The sequence below is a fragment of the Lissotriton helveticus genome, chromosome 3_1, assembly GCF_964261635.1.
Source record: "Lissotriton helveticus chromosome 3_1, aLisHel1.1, whole genome shotgun sequence".
In the NCBI taxonomy this organism is placed as follows: domain Eukaryota; kingdom Metazoa; phylum Chordata; class Amphibia; order Caudata; family Salamandridae; genus Lissotriton; species Lissotriton helveticus.
In genome coordinates this window covers 332024276-332046519 of record NC_136061.1, presented here as the reverse complement: position 1 = coordinate 332046519, position 22244 = coordinate 332024276, and the positions used below count along the sequence as shown (strand labels likewise).

The window sequence follows — 22244 nt, the reverse complement described above, 5'->3', positions numbered from 1 at the left end:
TAGGAATTCATGGTGCACCTACTTTACATGGTTGGCAAATGCAGTGGCGATGGGAGGGGAAGTGCCCGCTTCTTGGAAAGGAGCGGAAATCATCCCCATATTTAAAAAAGGTGACAAAACACAGGCGAAAAACTATAGACCCATCAGTCTTATTGATACAGCGCAAAAACTTATGGGGCGACTAGTCCAGAACAAGCTGCAACAATGGATTGATGAAAAAAACATATTGTCACCATACCAAGCAGGGTTTCGCCCCTTGACCAGTAGTGTCGACCAAGTCTTTTACTTTATAACAATTTATTGGAGAAATGTTATTTTAAAAAAGGGCACATTATATGCTGTCTTTGTAGATTTAAAAGCAGCCTTTGACCTGGTCCCAAGAGAAAAACTGTGGCAGACCCTGGCTGATGCAGGCATAAGTCAAGAACTGCTCACTCTTCTAGTACGCCTCCATGAAAATAACTTCGCTAAAATCAGATGGGGCAAGCAGGGAGAAGTGACTGAGCCCTTTCCGGTGGAGCGAGGGGTGAGGCAAGGGTGTGTCCTGGCCCCAACATTGTTTTCAATCTATATAAATGGTATTGTTGATCACCTGAAGAAATTCCCAAGTGACGCGCCAATTATAGCAGGTTCACATGTACCCGTATTAATGTTTGCGGATGATACGCTTCTACTTTCGCGTACACCGAGTGGTCTCCAAAAGTGGTTGATGCCTTTGGTGAATTTTGTGATAGTAGGGGCCTTGAATTGAATACATCTAAGACCAAATTCATGTGCCTTAATTATCACTCTACGTCTAGGGGTGTGATAACATACAAGGGCACCCCACTTGAGAAAGTAGATGCTTTTTCCTGTCTAGGAATAATCCTACAGGGAGATATGAAATGGAAATTGCACATTAATACGGCAGTACTAAAGTTTAGCCAACTGGCAGGGGTGGTAGCCCTTAAACACAGGGCCTCATTGACAAAACCAGTAAACTGCGCTCTTGAAATTTACAATATGAAAGTACTGAGCGCCTGTTTATATGGCTCCGAGCTTTGGGGTTTCTCAAATTTGGGTGACTTGGGGAGAGCAGAAAATAGATTTCTTCGAGGGCTTGTAATGGCCCCACAGAGCACGCCCACAATCCCCTTGAAATTGGACCTTGGCAGGAAAAACGTAGAGGACATAGCTCGGCTACGGCCTCTGTTATATTGGAGGTGCCTGATGGTGACCCCAGAGTCAACCCACTATGTAACAGCATTATTAGACGTGGTTAAGTGTGACCGATTCCACTGTATTGTATGGATAAAGGAACTGCGGGATACTCTTGTAAAGTTAAAGTTGGAACATCTGTGGGGTAACAGGGATGTGGCTTGTTTTCCATCGAAAACAATACTGAAAGAAATGTACTGGGCGATGGTGTACTCAACAATGTATCAAAAAGGTCCCTCATCCAATTTGTCATCTCGCTTCTTGGACATTAAGATGTTCCCATTGTGTGAAGATTACTGGGACATAATCGAACGTCCGCATGACAGGAAACTATACTTTCAATTTCGTGTTGGAACACTTCCAGTGAATGCTTTTAAGAAACACTGAAACTCTTCACGGGATGAACACTGTCATCATTGTAAGGACCAAATAGAGCACACCTCCCATCTATTGTTTTGTTGTCCTTTATATGCCAGTCCAAGGCGCAAATGGCTAAAGCCAGTTTGTTTAAATATGGGTACTCGTAGTCAATCAACCGCACTTAGAATATTAAAATCTGACTGCTCTACACTATTAGCGATTGCGGTAGCAAAATTCCTTGCTTGGGCCTGGGTAATCCGTTCCCGCTCACTACTGTTAAATGTAACATAATGAAGTATGGCCGTCCTGTTCCAATTGCTCTTATATCTGAAACATGTACATATTATTTTAACTGCTTTTTATGAACTGAGAATAATTTTTATGTGTACAAAGTATTCGACTGTCATTGTTTAATATTTTTTTTAAAAGAAAAAGTTTTTAGCTATAGTATTTATTGTATAGGGTAGGGATTGATGCTTTTATGACAAATGTCGAATAAAGCTTTGAAAATGATTCTCTTGTTACACAGCTTAGCAGACCTACGCTTATGGCATATTAAAGAGGTGGAGCACATGTAAGTGATACAGATGTATCCCACTTAGATTTCATAAATGTCATCATTCATGGGTGTCCTTCTTTGCCAAATAATTGACCTGCTCCCATTGAGATAGTCATGGAACTTGGAAGTACACTGTGCTTGTGTGACCTGTGATTCGCTGTGATTCTCTGTAATCATCATGGTGGATCGGTCACTAGAGGTGATCTTATGGGTCAGACATCAAGCAATGGCTACTAATCAGAGAAGTAGCAGCGTAGAGCTTTTGATAGGCTGCCCGATTTAACACTCACATGGTCATATTCCTGTTCCCCCACCATTGAAGCTATATGGAATGTATAGAGGGACTCCCATAAAATGCTTGGGTTGGACAGTAACCTTCATGCAGGTGCACCGGTAGGGTCCAATGGAGCATCGAATTAGACTGTACGTTCAGGTGGCCATTATGGGAGGAGAAGGGGATTCGGACAGTTGGTGACTCCTTACTGGTGATACCTTTCAATCCTTTGAGACACTTAGAACCAAATTTACATTGCCCCACTCACAACTCTGGAAATACTGGCAATTATGTCATTGCGTGAGAGGTAAATTGAGCAGGGACCGTATTCTCTTCTCTAAATCGAGATATCTGGGCTATATACAAAAGTGGGGAACCTCCAGAGGGGCTGTTTCCAACGTATACCCGGTTCTCTTCACCAACTTATACTCCAGATCTATGCAACTGGAGCTTAAACACTATTGACAGTAGCAGTTAGCAATAGCCCATTCAGATGAAGATTGATCAGAGCGTATGTCTTACCATGGCCGCACCTTGCAAGAAACCTGACTGAAGTACTCTTACTTGAAGATGCTCAACAACTGGTTCTGGTACCAGTATGTCACGCAAGGCAAGATTATTACTTAAGGATACATGCTGGAGGTGTGCCAGTGAAGGATGTGACCTATACCATATATTGTGTACATTTCCACAAGTGGCCCATACTGGCGTTAAATATGGTATACGCTGCATGGCACTAGTTTGCTGTACTACATCACTTCTCGGACATCGAAAATACCACCTAACATTGGCGTAGGTGGATGTCAACAGCTCTCATGGGTGTGGGGCTCTGTATACTCCACCACTGGCATTCTCCAACAACGCCAACTTATCAGGAATGGATGATGAAACTATGTAAATTGGCCACATATTAATATTAAAGACAGAGATAGAAGATCCAAAACCAAATGCATCTGGAGCCCCTTCATGCGTCATCGAGAACCAATGACTAATTTGGATGATAAATGACACAATTCCCCTGTTAGAATACACATGCACAGCGGGGACATGCACAGAGGGCCAATGGACAATCGGAACAGACTAAACCGCCGAGTGGCAGAACTGAATCAAGATGCGAAACAGCCACTACAACGCGAGCATCACATTGCGATGCCAGTACAATGCGGTTGTTACAACGACCGCGTTGTTACAACGCAATGCCATTACTAGGCAAGTCATTACATTGAATAGCAAATATAGGAATTGATGGCTGGGTTACAATTGCGCTGGGTCACAGTGATAACTGTCAGGATTAGAACAAATCGGAAAGCTCCAAGGATACGGTTTAGGCCATCTATCTAAACACAACAGGCATGATCAAGTCGATGCCCTATTATACAGAACAGCATTTATCCTGAGCTGACACAGAAAAGTTATTTTACAACCAATAAACAAATCACAAATCGCTGTTGTTTTCTTCTTTTTCTTTCTTTTATTTCACGTGTTGAATGTTCATAAAACTTCCTAGCCGACACGTGTTTCGTCTGAATTGGTGTTTATCCACAGACTTCTTCAAGGCTTAGTTTATTCTGTTCGACCTTTTAATTTCTTGCTTGTCACCCCTACTGCAATGTTTTTTGGGGTTGAGATATCCTATAGGTCTATTCTCCACGTTTATCTTGCCCGTAAGTAATAGGGTAGTATCAGTCTCTCTCCATACTGTATTGCTTGGGTATTTTCCTCCTGTGACGATATCTCGTCTTCCGACAAAAGAATTCCTGGCCAGGAATTCTTTTGTCGGAAGACGAGATATCGTCACAGGAGGAAAATACCCAAGCAATACAGTATGGAGAGAGACTGATACTACCCTATTATTTACGGGCAAGATAAACGTGGAGAATAGACCTATAGGATATCTCAACCCCAAAAAACATTGCAGTAGGGGTGACAAGCAAGAAATTAAAAGGTCGAACAGAATAAACTAAGCCTTGAAGAAGTCTGTGGATAAACACCAATTCAGACGAAACACGTGTCGGCTAGGAAGTTTTATGAACATTCAACACGTGAAATAAAAGAAAGAAAAAGAAGAAAACAACAGCGATTTGTGATTTGTTTATTGGTTGTAAAATAACTTTTCTGTGTAAGCTCAGGATAAATGCTGTTCAAGTCATTACATTGACTTGCAGTAGAAGTTATGCTAACATTAGAAATAGTATAGTTTACTATTCCAACACCTTCCCTAATGTTACGTAGGCTTGAGTTGGAATAGTAAATGATAAATTTCTAATGTCTAATGTCAGTGCGGCATCTACTGCAAGTCGATGTAATGACTTGCGTAGTAATGGCTTTGCGTGGGAGCAATGCGGTCGTTGTAACAACCGCTTTGTAATGGCACGCGTTGTGATGACTAACGAGTCATATTCAATCAGGATGAGTGCACTCTGGGGATATCTTCCTTATGCCTTCTCTGTTTGCCTTTTTTAATGTTGGAAGGGTGTTCTGAAACAGAGGGGAAGGGGCGCGGACACCTGCCTCAAGACAATCCCCTTTGTTGAGCAGATACATGCCATGGTTGAAGGGGTGTATCTGCGACCTGCCTCAGGACCGGATGGGATGGAGGCGGGTGGGATGGCTTTGTCTGGATCTCAACCTCATGATACTGGGTACTTTGTACATTGTTTCTTAACGAGATGCCATTGGCAGAGTGCCTTTGGACCCTGATGTATCCCAGATCCTACAGGGGGTCAAAAGATGTGATAGAAGAAGATGCACACACTGTGTTACGTTATTCTGAATGTTACTCTCTTACCTTCTCGCCTTTGGTCCAATTCCAGTATACTATCTTTGACTGTCCCAAGAGAACCCTAAATAGAATTGATTCTTCTGTACCTATTTTCATATAATTGTTTCCTTGTAGTCCTCATTACTGTATGATATATAACAAAATAAAACATGTTTTTAAAAAAAACACTCACTTAGCATGATAGGTATGACGTACAAAATTATTTTCTTTTTTACTACCGTGTAAAGATGGGTCACATGATTTTTCAGTCTATCTCCTGTTTTGATAACCTAAAAGTGACAAGTTAAAGGAATTACAATAAGAAGATAGTGTGCTGCAACAATAAGGCACCAACAACCACTTAGTGGCCCCAGTGTTAGCATTCTTTAGAGTTTGCTACTAGAGACTAGTCTCCAAGAGCACCCTGAACAGCCATGAATTTTTACAGTGGTCTTTGCCTGCTGCCTTAGGTTAGGTAAAATAAAATGTGGTACCAAACCATAAAACACACCATACAGCCGAAACTGCCTGCCTGCGGCAGTGCAAATTTCGAAGTTAGATATTGGACAAAGGGTCTATATGATCATCCATTGTTTTCTTGTAATTAAAATGCAATAACTTCAAAATGCTGATGTTAATGACCCATGAGAGCTTCGCTGGTGACCTGAGCTACCAAGAGTCTCCATTGGCTTCTGGTGAACGAACGCAACTAAGCAAATCACTCGCTTTACTCATAACGGCCTCTCGTGGAGACAGCCTACACATCAACTACTTATTTAGGTTCCTAAATCCAAGCAGGCTAGATGATACTGCTGATGGGCTTGCAGAGAGGTCTCAAAGCTGTGGAACACCCTTCCAATTGGGTAGAAGGTACTCTATATGTTTGAGCACTGAGTTTGCTATTCATACTTATTATTTATGTGCTAACGATTCTTTAGTGTGTGATATATGAAGCGCCAATAACATACAATAAAGGAAGAAGCACATCGCGTCAGACTCACAAACAACAGTGAAGCGCACCTGCCCCAACCATAAAAAATACATTGCAGTTCTATTGCCACAAAAGATAGGTGCTCAGTTTAAGGCAGTAATTTTCTTAGTCCATGTTTACCCTCGCGGAGGACTGTTCGCCCTAAGAAGTGAACATACATTTTCAAGAGTTTATTGCAGACAAAAGGCTATGGCATAACTCATCAAATACTGAGGTTGTGATACTCCAAATTATAGCAGATGGGAACAGCGGTAATACAGCTCTGATACCAATAATCACTCATGCCTGCAAAACTGAGCACTGTATTCTGACTTTTAGGTTCGCCAAATATTACAGAGATGCTGATGGGAAAGATTATCGGACCCTGATTAAAGCCTATGGAATACGCTTCGATGTGATGGTGAACGGCAAGGTGAGAGCATGTTTGACTTACATTTCACATGCGGCAAAGGAAGCAGGAAGACATCCTTAGGAGGTGTTAAATTCTATGCTGAAAAAGAAAGAATATTAATAGCATTTGGATGAGTTCCATGGAATAGTGCAGGTATTTTCAAGAGTGTGCCACAGGTCATCAGACAGTGTCTCTGTACAACATTCTAGTGAATATGCTGTTAGAATAGACCACTCATCTGATCATAGATGGTATATGGGTGTTGCTGGAGTACAGAATAACACATAATATGCTGACTTGGATGATGACTTTTGTGCTGAAGGTATGGGTGTGTGGGAAACTTAAAGTACCTAGACCTGGATGCGCAGATGTAACCATGAAGGATGCACTGAAGCAGATCAGAGCTAAAAAGAAGAGGCAGGAGAAGCATTACAATGTGAAGTGGGATTCAGAATTAAGAATTCCAGATTGGCGACAAAGTAAGGGGAAGTTCCTGGTTTGTGGTGAGTGGTCTTCCAGTGTACAGTAGATTCCATCTCAATTGATGAAAATGGTTGTCAAGGATCGTGTAGGTCCAATAAGAGTTGTGTTTCAAAAGTTAGGTGTAAGAAAAATATTCCAGAATTCAAGTTGGTTGATGGTAATTATTTTTGTCAGGAATATCAGAAGTTGGAGAATGCAGAGGAGATAGTACAATGAATGTGCAGGGTTACCTAACTACGGGAGCACACACATGTGTGGCAGCAATATGTGCTTATAGGATCACCCAGTAATTCTCATCTCATGTTCACTTTTAACCCCATGTACTGTTGTGGGTAGTAGGTTGTATGCTTTCTGTCATCGAGCATGTTCTGTAAGTAGTTATTTTATAAATGGGGAGTATGTAATGGAATATGAAGAATGGAATGCAGGTCGCCGGTGCTGTCATCTGGTGTGAAGTGCTGTGAGTGAACTAGGAGTTTTGAGAACAAGCCATTTACAGACCAGCCAGCTCCGGTGGTGGATTGTACCACCGTATATGGGTGTTTTAAAAGCAAACTATGTAGTATTCTGTATGTCCAGCTGTGGCCGGAGGTAGGGAGGCGGGGGCAGGAGGAAGGGGGAAGGACGCGGTTGGGGCGAGGATGCGGGGGAAGCGACTATAAAAAAATGACATACAAAACAAAAGCTTACCTTCTCACTGCTTCCTCGCCACGTCTCTCCTCCGTAGTTCTCCGCTGCTCAGCCACAGACAGGACGCACACACAGGCTCCCAGTCAGCCAATCACAACGCTGCTTGAGCAGCGTTGTGATTGGTCTGAGCACCGTGTTTCAGGCGCTCAGAAGCCAACTGGAGGCCTGGGCATGTTATCCTCGTAGGCTGTATGGAGAACATGCGAAGTGCGCAAGACAGTTTTGGGGGGCCCGAGAGGGCCGTCCAAGCAGTCATTGCACACTTTAGGAGGGTGCTACCACTCCTACCCTGCCCCCTCACGCAAAGCTGTGGGTAGAAGTCGGAAAAAATTAAATGACCATATTGCAAGTTATTATAATTTTATTTTCTCTGTGTTTCACTGCAAAAAAGCAGCGGGGCGACACTCCTCTACCTTAGTTGAGGAGCCGCCACTATGTATGTCTGCCTCTTTTATCTATGACACAGTTGTTGAAATGTCTTTTGCGGGAGGTCAAGCACAAAAAGATGACAATGCTGAAGAAGTCCTTTGAGATTTAGGAAGCAAATGGACAATCTGTAGAGAATCGTAGACTTAGAACTGGGAACAGACAGGCCACAATTTTTATTTGAGCTTATATATCTCCTGCAAAGTTTTCCAAATCACACCCACAAGGGTGAGTGTTAGACCTGGCATCATATGCGTGGGTTTCCCCAGTATTTTTTGCCTTGACCTCCTGTGTTTGTGTTGTCTGTTGGACTCCGTTTTGCTGGTCTAGATGCTTTGGGCACTTTGCTACTGCTATTCAGTGCCAAAGTGCAAGTGCTCCCTTTGTAAATTATTGTTATGGAATGGTGTTTCCATGATTGCCATGTTTGATTTACTAGTCAGTCTCTAGTACAGTGCACTGTGTGTGCCCAGGGCCTGTACATCAAATGCTGCTAGTGGGCTGCAGCACTGATTGTGCCACCCACATAAGCAGCCTGTAAATGTAACCCAGGCCTGTCATTGCAGAGCATGTGAGCAGTCTGGTACTGCAATGTCAACTTGGCAAGTGCACCCACTTGCCAGGCCCTAACCTTCCCTTTTCCTACATGTTAGTCACCCCTAAGTAGGCCCAAGGTACCCCTGTGGGCATGGTGCAGTTTATGTGAGAGGTAGGACATGCCCTGGTGTGTGTGGCATGTCCTGATGGTGAAATACTGCCAATTTCGTTTTTTACTATTGCAAGGCTACCTGTTCCAGTAGGATAGAATGGGGAGTTTGCTTATAACATCTTATAAACATAACTACCCCTGGGAACAAGGTGGGAAAATAAAGTTTAGTATGCCTGAGCTCAGAATGTTAAAATGCATCTTTTAGTGAGGGTGATTTTTACATTCTGTGTTTGAAAATACCACTTTTAGAAAGTAGGTATTTTCTTGCTTAGCCATCCAATGTGCCTCTGACAGGGGCTGATGAGGAGCAGTGGCTCCAGAGAGTCCGATGAGTCAGGGCTGGGCTGAAAAGACCTTGGCTGCATTTAGAGTAGGGGAGGAGATTTTCTTTCACCTGAATGGGCCTGGTCTGCCTTCCACAATGCTGTCTCCACCTCCTGCCAGGATGCTGCACCAGAGAGGACAGAACTGGTTTGGACCAAGCACAGGGCTTCTCTGCCACCAGAGAACAAAGTATTTTGTAGTATTAATATTGGGGCCCAGACCCCAGAACTTTAGATCACTTCTGGGAAATAAAGAGGAACCTTTGCCAAGGAGAAGAGCTGGAGAAGCGGAGGCGTAATACTGCTCCTTTGCTGTTTGCTGTGTGGGGTTAGCCTGCAGTGGCTACTTGCTGCCAAGGAAAGTGGAAATGACTTTGCTGTTTGAGGAAAATCTCCAAAAATTGAAACTGAGCTTGCCTCCTGTTCTGAAGTCTCAGGGACACAAAGACTACACCGCCAACCCCCCTGACCTTCTATGCTGGGAGTTCTAACCTACTTTTGTTCTGGACCTCTAGGGACTGTTTTCCACTGGGCGCTGGGAAAATCAACGCAACACTGAGAAGCGTGACGCATCCATACCTGTTTCCGACGCATCAGCGAAGAAACCGTAGCGGCACCTGCCGCGGCTCAAGAAATCTGACACAAGCCCTGTTGTGTGGCTGAAAGAATCCACACATCATCCCAGGTCGTCGCATCGAGGCACCAAGTCTGTTGTATCGTTGCGGGACACAATAAGAAACCATTGCATTCCTTCCTCACGCAGTAAGAAACTGACGCATCACCTCCCCCGGAGCAAGGAACCGTCACATCACCTTCCCTGAGTGTAAGGAACCGACGCATCACCTTCCCTGTGGCCCGTTTTGTTTGTTTGTGTGACGCATCCAAGGTACTTTGTGTTAAAGGTGCTACATCTACAATTTGCTTTGAACTGAACTATTTCTACCATTTGATATTCATGTCCTTTTACTGTATTGTGGATTTTTGTCATTTTGCGTCTTGTTTGGTTTAATAAAGATTACTTATTTTTCTAAACTGGTGTGGTATCCATTTGTAGTGTTTTCACTGTATTCCTGTATGTGTTCATAAATGCTTTACACTCTGCCTCTGAGATAAGCCTTTCTGGTCGTGCCAAGCTACCAAGGGGTTGAGGAGGGGTTATTTTAGAAGTCTATCCCCCTTACCCTGACTAGAAGCAAGGGTCCCTATTTGGACAAAGGTACCGACCTCTGCCAACTAGAAACACCCATTTTTAACAGTAAGCAATCGCTGCTTCGTTTTTGGTAGAATGGCACTAGCAGCAATAGCTTACTCAGGGAAAAGGCATGGGGTATGTGACCATTACCCGTCTATACAACTCACATGTCCACAGCTCAAATTAATTTCATGTTCCCCTATACTAATTACCCACTAATCCTGTTTGGGTTCCAGAGTAGCTTGCTTCCTGCCGTAAAGCGCTTCAACATCTCATCAGGGGTAGTAAGCGCTATATAAATGCAAATCCTTCCCTCTTCTATCCACCCAATGATCTTTTCAATCCAAATAACAGACTAACATGTCCACCACTCAAATTAATTTTATATATCCCTATACTAAATCACCACTATTCCTTTTTGGGTTCCGGAATAGCTTACTACTTGCCAAAAAAGCACAACATTACCTCTTCAGGGGTAGTAAGCACTATATAAATGATATTACAATAAATATTTTCATGTGAAAACCCCTTTGGGGTGCATCAGTAGCAAACAAATTGGAACATGTACATCACCTAGCAAACAACAGACAAGAAATATGGGACTAACGTTTTCAAAACTAAGTTAGTCAAAAAGACAAGCGCTTAATGGAGAAAATGAAGAAACTGGCTAGAGGGGTCAAAAACCTCCCCATATGAAGGCTTTGAAGAAAGTCGTTCAATGTTACAGTCCAAGCCAGGCAAACAAGCATTGGCATAGCCAATAGGTCTCGCCTTTGGGACCTTATAAGTGTTTAACCATGCAACAGTTAATATTGGTGCACCAAGGATATTGTGCTGCATAATCAATGTGGTGTTTCAAGAAGATGACGATGTATCTGTACTCACTGAAAGAGGAGTGACTGGAATTAAAAAAACATGCAAGGAGAGAAAAATATCTAAGTTTCACGTTTGTGTTGGGCAGAAAGTTCACAAGAAATGTAGAGTGAGTTTTGTTAACTTGAATACTCTGTTCCAGGAAAAAGAATCAGATCCGACAACTTCTTGTGTTCTGCGGTCGTGTGAAACCCCGTATTAATGACCATAGAAAATTTTCCAGTTGGAGTCAGAGTGGCGATAATGCCCATCCCATGAAAAGTACCATGGCCATCTATTGTAATAATATTGTGATCAATATTATCAGCTGCATATTGAATGAATTTCAGAGGACTTTCAGAATGTTCCACAAGGACAGGTATGGTATTTCCTCTTTCTGCTGCAGCTGAACGTTCAAAACGAAGAACTTCTGAATAGGAGCTGCAGAATCCCATCTGATTTACTGCTTCAACTACAAATCTTGAGCTTGTATTGTCATGTAATTGAACTACCAGCCCTAACTGCAACGGTGCAAATAAGACTTGTGGGCCACATCACAAATGAAACATCTTTCAACGTCCATTTTCACTGTATCTCACAGCAACTCGCAAGAACCTGCACATAAATGAAACATTTTTGATTAACAAAAAACAAACAATAACAACAAAGTTACAAAACAAAACACAAACAATAGCAAACTTTTTATTTCAAAAGTTAATTGTAATATTTACGTTCCTTCACACTTTGTCATATAAGTCAACGAAACAATTATACAAACTTTGTCTATCTGACATATTCCGCGATGATTTGATATTATGGTCATCAGAAACCATTTTTGATGTTATTTTTGACTTTCCCGTCCCTAAATACATATAAAATGATACCACACATGGGCATATAATCAGTTATACCCTATATCTCAAATAATGGGCAGCCATTTTTAAAAATCCGCCATATTGGATTAACGCGTCATGATAGAGTGGTAGACTTTTCATCATTGTTTTCTACAGAAAAATGTCAATAAGAATCCACTCACAGAAATTGTTTTGCAATTAGTTCTAGGTTCCGCAACAAATTGACTAGTCTATTTGAGAAGTACTCTCCTCTCTCGTGGGATAAACCAATCAGTCTCATGAGTTTTATCAAATCAGGAGCCCCCTCGGACCCTTCCCCCCATTGATTAATAACAAGGTGGCCAGCCAGGTGGCTGGGCCACTTAAAGATTCACTAAATGAGGCACTTATTTCCAGGCGCTACCCAAATATCTGGAAAAAAGCTTCAATTCTTCCCTTGCCTAACAAACCCTTCCAGGAGTCTAAGCTGGTGAATAGCTACAGACCAATTGCCCGGCTTCCATTCACTGCCAAGTTGTTAGAGAAGGCCATGAATGAGGCAATTCTAACTTTTCTTGACACCCATCAGTTGCCAGATTCTGATCAATACCGTTTCAGGGCAACCCATTGTACAGTGTCAACACTGATGGCCGCATAAGAGGAACTAAGAGCCAAGGTGGATAAAGGCAGCAGAGCTGCATTAATCCTACTGGATCTGTCCACTGCCTTTGATACGGTCCACCATGCACTACTTAGTAAACGTTTGCACTTCGTAGGCTTTAGAAACACTGCACTAACTCTGCTGAGCTCATTTCTGGAAGACAGAAAACAGTGGGTAGAGATGGGAGATGCAAAGCCCAACCCTTTCTCCCTCCCCTGCAGGGTGCCTCAGGGATCTGCACTTAGTCCCACTCTTTTCAACGTCTATGTCACCCCACCTGGTAAAGCTCATTCATAGTTTTGCTCTGACTGTCTATCCTACGCGGACGACACACAGATAGTGGTTTCCATCTCATCACAGGTTGAGAATGATGCAAACAATTTCTGCAGAAGTATGGCTGCATTCGCAAGTTGGATGCAGAGTAATTGTCTCAAGCTAAACTCTGACAAAACGGAGGTGCTGCACTTTGAGAAAGAGACCTCCTTTTGGAATGCATCCTGGTGGCCCCGGGAGCTGGGAAATGTTCCCAAGCCAGTGCAGAAGGCAAGAAACTTGGGAGTCATCTGTGACAGCAAATTGTGTTTCTCTGCTCAAATTAATGCAGTAACCTCAGGTGGCTTTTTTATTCAGTGGGTTCTCAAACAAATCCTCCCCTTCATTCTGTTTGACTTATAGAAGACTGTAATGCTGGCCCTCATTGGTTCCAAAATGGACTATTGCAGTGCACTTTATCTAGGCACCTCCAAATACCTGGGGAAAAAAATGCAGTCTCTACAAAATGCTGTAGCAAGAACTCTTTTGAAGATTCCCAAATTCAAACCACTATCTCACTTATTGCATAGCCTTCACTGGCTGCCAGTGGAGAACAAGCTATGAGACCAACAAAGACTAAAGCCAAAAATAGGGACTTACAGAGCTTAAATAATTAGCAAAGTGTTAAAGCAGAGATAAGGCTGACATTATCATCATCTCAGTTGTAAATCAAGACAGAAATACATGTATTTTCTGTGTTATAGTCCCTTAGGGTACAAAAGGCGTTCACTGCAAAATCAACATGTGTACACAAGGATGTGGTCTAGATACTAAGGGGCTGATTCAGAGTTTGGCGGTACATGGACCACCACAGCATTGGAGGTGCGCACCGGCAGACGGACCACCATATTATGTGCTTGGCAGTCAGACTGCCATTGGACTGCCACAACCGCTGGGGATCCATAATCCCTGGGCGGTGGTGCGGTGGTCTGAGGCCGACAATATGCTGATGGTGACTCTTTAGCACCACCAAGCATATTACGAGTTTTCTCACAACCACAGTTCATGAAAAGTGTGGTGGTGAGGAAACTAAAGGGGCCCTACAGGCCGCCTTCTTGCCACAGCGCCATGGGAATGCAAGCAGAGGGGCACATGGTGTGTCCCCCTGTATTTATGCACCCCCAGTTCCTGCACGGCATGGATTTAGCAGTCCATGCCGTGCAGGAATTTGCCTTGGCGTTCCCATTGCGGTGCCTTTCTGGTCTTGCCTGGGACTGCCAAAGCACCAGCTGCCAGTTGAAGATAACACTCCTAACCTGGCGGGGGCGAGTTTGGCAGTGTGGGAGCGGAGCTGAGCGGGGCGTTGGTGTGGCAGCACTCTCCCACACCACCAAACTTGTAATCAGGCCCAAAGATCTTAAGACCATAAAGCATGAGTACTATAATTTTAATAATAGGATTATCTGCCAGCATGAGTTCTACTTTTTCTAAGATTACTATTACAGTATTGTATTGAATGATATACTGTCATTATCAGCTGATGTATAATACTTATGGGGTGTGTTTCTCTTTTAGGCTGGAAAATTTAATATCATTCCAACAGTAATCAACATTGGTTCAGGCTTGGCCCTCATGGGTGCTGTGAGTATCTGCTTGAGAACTAAATTTAGATCAAATGTTAGTCAGTTAAACCGGGTGCAGAGTGAGAAGTACATGACAGGAGTTCACTTGCGTGTGCAAATATGATGCTGTGCAAATCACATTATTTGGCAAAATTGCTAAATTATCAGTCAACATTTGCTTTCATTAATTAATTCACTGTCTGCAGGTTTCTGCAATAGTAACGTTTAAGCTAATATTTCATTCCGATTAAATGGCCTAATGAACATAGGGGCATATTAGCAAGGCCTTTATCGCCGCTTTAGCAGCACTTTTTGCCGCTAAAGCGGCAATTTTTTTATCGCCTATCAGCAAGCTGTCGCTAACAGGGGTTAGCGACAGCCTTCAGGCGATAGCGGACGGTTTCTCTATCGCCTTGCATGCCAGCGTTGATTATCGCTAATGACATGCAAGGTGGGTGTTCCCAACTAGAAGTGAATAAAAACAGTCGATAATACTACTTCCCCCAATGACCAACCCAGGCGAAGCGATAAAAAAAGTCACGTTAAGCGTGATTATCGCTAGTATTTAACACCTGCTGAAAACCTGACTTACCTGTATTCCTCAATGGGAGGTGGATTTTCAGGCTAAGTCCACCATGGCGTTAATATCGCTGGATTTCCAGCGATATTCAGGCATTTTTGCGCTATCGCTGGATATTTTATCACAGTGGAGATAAACTTTGCTAATAGAATGTTTTCTTCGCATGTTTCCAAACACGACACCTGTTGCAAGCCACTGATCTGATACCAGGTGGAAGCTTTCTGCACAATACACCTTCCGCCTAGTCAATGTGTGAATTTGGTATCGAGGGGGTGCAGGCATTGGTTCAGTGTACCACTGCATGCTTTTACTAGATGCCAACTTTGTGTATGGACAGGGGCTGCCTTGAAATAAATGTCAGTTTCTGTGAATGTGCATGTAGGGGCGGAGGTCTGCTGTCCTTTGGAGGCCTCCATCCCTCCATTCATAGTCAGATGCAGGGGTTGCCACAAATGCAAATCACAGACATGACAAGAGATTCGAATCATAATTCGATGTGAAACTATGGGACCCTTTCCATCATTGCTTTGTAAGACAGATCTTATATAACAATCCACATAAATACGTTGCAGCTGAGCCGAAATTGTGTTTTTCTGTAGTCCTAAAGGCTGTGCTTAATTTGAGCCAGGGGTGTCCGGTGCTCGGTACCTGTACTTAATTGTCAACACTGGCGCTTAGGAGAGTCTGCCACGCTAATTTAAAGATTACCACAACAAGAGTTAAATATTAATTCAATATGCATTAAAATGACTATTGCCTGTCACCCAATCCATTCTATTAGCTTTGGGGACCTGGAATAGTCTGAAATGTCACACTTCTTGGAGTGTGATGTTTAGTAGTTATGGTGATACTATTATTGGCAGCATGGCGGGGGGGGGGGAGTTTGTGTGGTGCACGCTGCAGTGGCCTCCTGACGTGAGCCGTGGCACTTATTTTTTCACAAATCAATCACTGCCTAAATGCCTTACTTCCAGTGATCATGCCGAGAATTGTGATAGTCTACATCAACAACAATTCAGCATGCTTCCAGATTTGAAAGCCTGAGGAGCTTACTTCCTGTAAGTCAAGTCAGCAAAGAGTGGACATTTTAGAGCAGTCCATCACCCATGTTTGTGTGACCCTCCAGAACACCGGGAGCGACTGCTTGGTCTCCTGTTGTGCACATGAGGGATTGACAAAAGATCTTGCATGCCATTCTTCCCACTCATCTCTTTCTGATGGCCCTAGGGAAAATCATGGATAGCCAGATACACAACTACACAATCATTTTGGTGGCCATCAGCCTGGCAGTTGAACATCCTACAGCTTCTTCAGAAAGCCTAAAACCTGCTTGGTCATTTAGAACTGTCTCTCAGACCTCTAAAATCTATACCCTACTAACAACAATCTGGTTTACAATGTACTTTTTAGTGACTCAAAGAAGCGACTGTTCGCTTATTGCACGTGCTCACGTTAGCTTAAGGCTGTGCACACAGCTCAGCGAACACTACTTTTATTGCTGCAAAAAGAGAAAAATAAATCGAGGAAACAACCCCCTTGATGGTGTGGAAAGCATGCTCATTAACTGTTTCTATGAACTGTAACATCAATGTAGCAATACGTTTAAGTTGGAAAGCACAGAGCAAAATATCAATTGCCTTTCTTCTTGCATTTCATATGTCATTTGTATCTTGCAGGGTGCTTTTTTTTGCGATCTGGTGCTCCTATATTTGATCAAAAGGAGCACTTTTTACCGAGGCAAAAAGTTCGAGGAGGTTAAGTAAGTAACATTTCTTGTACCAATGAACATTGTGCAGATCTCCATTTTAGAGGGTGTCTAAGTATCTCTTTCAGCTCGTACTTTCCATTGCGTCAACAATCACAGCTTCAGGTCACAGAGCTCGATCATATGTAGATTTATTTCTTTTAATCCTCCAAAAATGTGAATTTTGCGTCGGATTTTTGATTGGGTGAAGTGTTGGGGACCATGACGCAGGAGCTTTCAAAGGAAGAGAATTTTCAGAGACCCACATGAGCCCCTACTGTGAGAGACCACCCTGTGTATTAGTGTACCCTCCCAGAGTGAAGTGACTTCTTTCCTCTTCTGGGTCTTTATTAAAGAGACATTAACACCCTGTCCGTCAGGTTACTTCACAGTAAATAGGATTTAACTATGGGAACGCCGTACTTGCGGCGGCAGTCGAACCGCTACCACGCCGGCGGATGTGACTGCCGTATTATGTTGGCGGCAGTGGGACGACACAAGTACGCTGCCTTCGCCGGGTTCCAGGATCCCACTGTGGTGACGGTGTGATAAAGGCCAAGAACAGCTGGCGGTGCTGATGCTGGCATTGCAGAGCAAATTATGAGTTGCATTTCCACCGCCCATTTCATGGCGAAACCCCATCATGGAAAGGGTGGCGGAAATGCACATAAGGGGACCCTAAAAGGGCCACGGGCAAATCAACACACGGGGATGCGTGCAGGGGGGCACATGTTATGCCCCCCTAGAATTGCACCTTTATTCGTGCACTGTGCGGCATGCACAACATGGTGCATGCCTCACAGTGCAAGAATATGTTGTAGGCGCTGTCACTGCGGCATGCTGTTTAGGCTCTCCTATAAGCCTAAAATACCAGCTGCCGTGGCTCTGCCGCTGCACTGCCTACCTGCCCTGGATTCAAGTCGTAATCCAGCAGGGGGGTTCACCACGGACTTGGCACTGTTCCTGGGATCGCCGCAGTGGCGGTCCAACAGGAAGAAAGCCAAACTCATGATAAGGCCCTGAGTCTATTACGGGAGAGTCTCGCTCTGGAGATAGACAAACCTTTATACCACATATCATTGAAAGTAACATTCTTCCTTACAAATTAGGATAAATAGATTTACCTGCACACCTCAATTTACCCTTTTTTAGTATGAAAAGAGGAACTACCACCTACTGCCTATCAAAATGCTATTGCACCATTTTTCCTCCTAGTTTTCATTCTCCAGCTGGAGAATGACTAGTCCAGCTTTCCAAGATGCCGATGTGCAGGTATATTCAGACCATAAACACGCTGAGGCAAAGCCCATAGGTCCGGCGTTGGCTGCCACCCTTTTGACTTTTTCTTAGCTTGTTTTGGCATGGTTTTTGCTAAACTTTATTTTTAATGAGCTGCTGGGCACTTGCCATTGTAAAAATTACCCTTAGTATACAGGAAAGGTGTTTATTTGGCCTAATATAAACAAAGAAAGTTGAGGGGGGCCCAAGGGAGTTTTAAAGACCATGCAAAGACACGTTCCCTTAATTGAAATACAAAACACAAAAGTGTCGATGGGTCTAAAGGTAAGGGTCTATGTGTGACACATTAAATCTGTTCTGTCTATATCAACCTACATTAAACTAAATACAAAGTGAAAGTTGCTAAAAGGTACCCTAATCTCGATGTGATTACCAAGGGATACCCATCAGTCACCACACAGAACCGTCCTTCATCATTTGGGATACCCTGCAGACCAATGGCTTGGAACACTACCAGTGGACATGGAAGGTTAGATGTTCTAACCTCCAAAAAACCGGGTAGTGACCAGAGTGGTCTCAGTATAGATAGTACTATTACATAGATACATGTGTGACTGAATTGCAGTGCATGTGAAAAAATAGTGAATAACGGTGAGCATAAAGATAAAATTGGGTGAGGGAGCAAATATGAAATTTTATTCTGTGTATTGCTTGCTCCACCAATGTTAAAAGAGCAGCAAAAGTAGTTTTAACAAATAACCACCTAGATGGATAAAGTGGTCGACATGTTTCAGCAAAGTTGGACTATTGTGTCCATTGCCTTCATCAGGACCTAAATATATATAGTGCTACTGCAATTTGAATGGTGAAACAAAAAAGGGGGATTAAAATAGTGACTGTATGTGTAACATGCTACAACAAGGAAAAAGATCACCTGATTATATAGGTGTAGTCTAGACCCGTTGTGGTAGTCCTTGTGATTTCATTGGTAGGAAGATAAAAAATATATACAGACAGACGACAGGTAAATGGACACATGAACATAGACATCCAGATATGTAACTGATAAACATATTCTACCTAAACATGAATGTTTCAACAAAACTCAATTTAGTTTATATTATTTAGCATGAAGGCACCTAGTTGTTAATCCTCCATGTAGCTGAAAATCTCCATCTTACCCCAGTCATAGGAGTTCAAGGCCTCGCCTCGCCTGGCAACGGCTCAGGGAATGAGGGAAGCACCGCTCTGTTTAAAAGGGAAGCAGAAACAAAAACAGAAGAATCCTAACCGCTTCCTATCAGAAATGAAAAAGTATGCACAACAGTGTAACTATCTCTTCCACAGTGTGTTAATGGGTGAGTATTTATAGTCAAGATATGTTGGATATTTAAATGACAAAATAGAGAAACATATAGCTGTTAAGCTCCTACGCAAGCTCTGTTGGAGGGTACATAGACAGGAAAAATGCCAGTAGTTACAAGTGAATATGCTCCGTAAACTCCCACACTAGCATTTTGTGAAACTCTAAGTATTCAGTCTGACCGGAGTCGGGGTGTCCCTCATTCCGACTAATGTGGAGAGCTCTCAACACATGCGGGGTGTCAGTTATTACAGGTGGATATAGTCCGTAGGTTCCTACACTAGCACATTGTGCAATCTTTTGCATTGGGTCTCACCGAAAAGATAGCCACACACTGTGACCTACGTGAAAATACTACCAGTGTATGGGTGGTTTCCCAAAGATACTTAGAGACACCGCTCGCCATACGATATAAGTTATAAAATAGCCTGGGAGTGTGGATATCACTAGCTACGGATTTCTCGGAAAAAACGCCGGTCCGACTCACTTCTCCGACGGTACTTCTCTGCCGGCTTTTGAGCCGGTTGGGGAGGTGCCAGAACGAAGAGCAAGCCGCATATAAAAGCGGTGTTCCAATTGGGCATGGGAGGTCATGTGACTTCCAGGAGCGCCTTTTGTTTGACGTCAGACGCCACAATCTTGAGTTTTATAGTTTTATATGCGGCTTGCTCTTCGTTCTGGTACCTCCCCAACCGGCTCAGAAGCCGGCAGAGAAGTACCGACAGAGAGGTGAATCGGGCCAGCGTTTTTTCCGAGAAATCCGTAGCTAGTGATATCCACACTCCCGGGCTATTTTTTAACTTATATCGTATGGCGAGCGGTGTCTCTAAGTATCTTTGGGAAACCACCCATACACTGGTAGTATTTTCACGTAGGTCGCAGTGTGTGGCAATCTTTTTGGTGAGACCCAATGCAAAAGATTGCACAATGTGCTAGTGTAGGAACCTACGGACTATATCCACCTGTAATAACTGACACCCCGCATGTGTTGAGAGCTCTCCACATTAGTCGGAATGAGGGACACCCCGACTCCGGTCAGACTGAATACTTAGAGTTCCACAAAATGCTAGTGTGAGAGTTTACGGAGCTTAACAGCTATATGTTTCTCTATTTTGTCATTTAAAGATCCAACATATCTTGACTATAAATACTCACCCATTAACACACTTTGGATGAGATAGTTACATTGTTGTGCATACTTTTTCATTTCTGATAGGAAGCGGTTACGATTCTTCTGTTTTTGTTCCTGCTTCCCTTTTAAACAGAGGGGTTTTTCCTTGTTCCCTGAGCCGTTGCCAGGCGAGACGAGGCCTTGAACTCCTATGACTGGGGTAAGATGGATTTTTTCAGCTACATGGAGGATTAACAACTAGGTGCCTTCATGCTAAATAATATAAACTAAATTGAGTTTTGTTGAAACATTCATGTTTAGGTAGAATATGTTTATCAGTTACATATCTGGATGTCTATGTTCATGGGTCCATTTACCTGTCGTCTGTCTGTATATATTTTTTATCTTCCTACCAGTGACATCACAAGGACTACCACAACGGGTCTAGACTACACCTATATAATCAGGTGATCTTTTTCCTTGTTGTAGCATGTTACACATACAGTCACTATTTTAATCCCCCTTTTTTGTTTCACCATTCAAATTGCAGTAGCACTATATATATTTAAGTCCTGATGAAGGCAATGGACACAATAGTCCAACTTTGCTGAAACATGTCGACCACTTTATCCATCTAGGTAGTTATTTGTTAAAACTACTTTTGCTGCTCTTTTAACAATGGTGGAGCGAGCAATACACAGAATAAAATGTCATATTTGCTCCCTCACCCAATTTTATCTTTATCCTCACCGTTATTCACTATTTTTTCACATGCACTGCAATTCAGTCACACATGTATCTATGTAATAGTACTATCTATACTGAGATCACTACCCGGTTTTTTGGAGGTTATAACATCTAACCTTCCATGTCCACCGGTAGTGTTCCAAGCCATTGGTCTACAGGGTATCCCAAATGATGAAGGGCGGTTCCGTGTGGTGACTGATGGGTATCCCTTGTTAATCACATCGAGATTAGGGTACCTTTTAGCAACTTTCACTTTGTATTTAGTTTAATGTAGGTTGATATAGACAGAACAGATTTAATGTGTCACACATAGACCTTTACCTTTAGACCCATCGACACTTTTGTGTTTTGTGTTTATTTGGCCCCATAAAGCACTTTGACATTGCAGTCCTTCTACGAATTCAAATATTCTTTTATGGATGTCCTGTTTGTGAAATAGCAGAATGCCATCAAGTACAGTGAAGTTAGCAAAATGCTGTTGTTGGTTGACCAACTGCCCAGTGCAGAATGCTATAGTAACTGTAAGAAAAATGGGAATGACACAACAATAGACCAATGGATAATTAAGTATCTTATATGTGCAAATTTAGTACAATCAAACATCTTGGCTAACACCAGACCAAACAAGCAATGGCAAAGTCAATAGATCTAGGCAATCCGGGGCTATTGGTGTTGTCAATATCTTTTAGAGAAAGCGCATGTGCTGTCCAGAGCCGAGACCTAAAAATGTTTACTGCTCCTTACTAATACATTCCCACTGCAATGCTCGAGGCTCGTAATTTTTAGAAAAGAGTTGTAATTTTCTCCCCAAGAAAACCACATTGTCCCAGTTTCCAAAAGTACACAGTGAAATCTTTGGTGAATTGTATTTTCACTCCACGAGT

General features: G+C 42.9%; 1 protein-coding gene across 1 annotated transcript in view; it reads left to right on the top strand.

The window, feature by feature from the left end:
- Nucleotides 1-22244, top strand: part of P2RX5 (purinergic receptor P2X 5) — a 559306-nt gene that overhangs the window by 523369 nt on the left and 13693 nt on the right. Inside the window, exons 9-11 of the mRNA XM_078679950.1 lie at nt 6461-6554; nt 14530-14595; nt 16833-16915. Coding sequence (XP_078536076.1) covers nt 6461-6554; nt 14530-14595; nt 16833-16915 — 243 coding nt within the window. The remainder of the gene's footprint in view (nt 1-6460; nt 6555-14529; nt 14596-16832; nt 16916-22244) is intronic.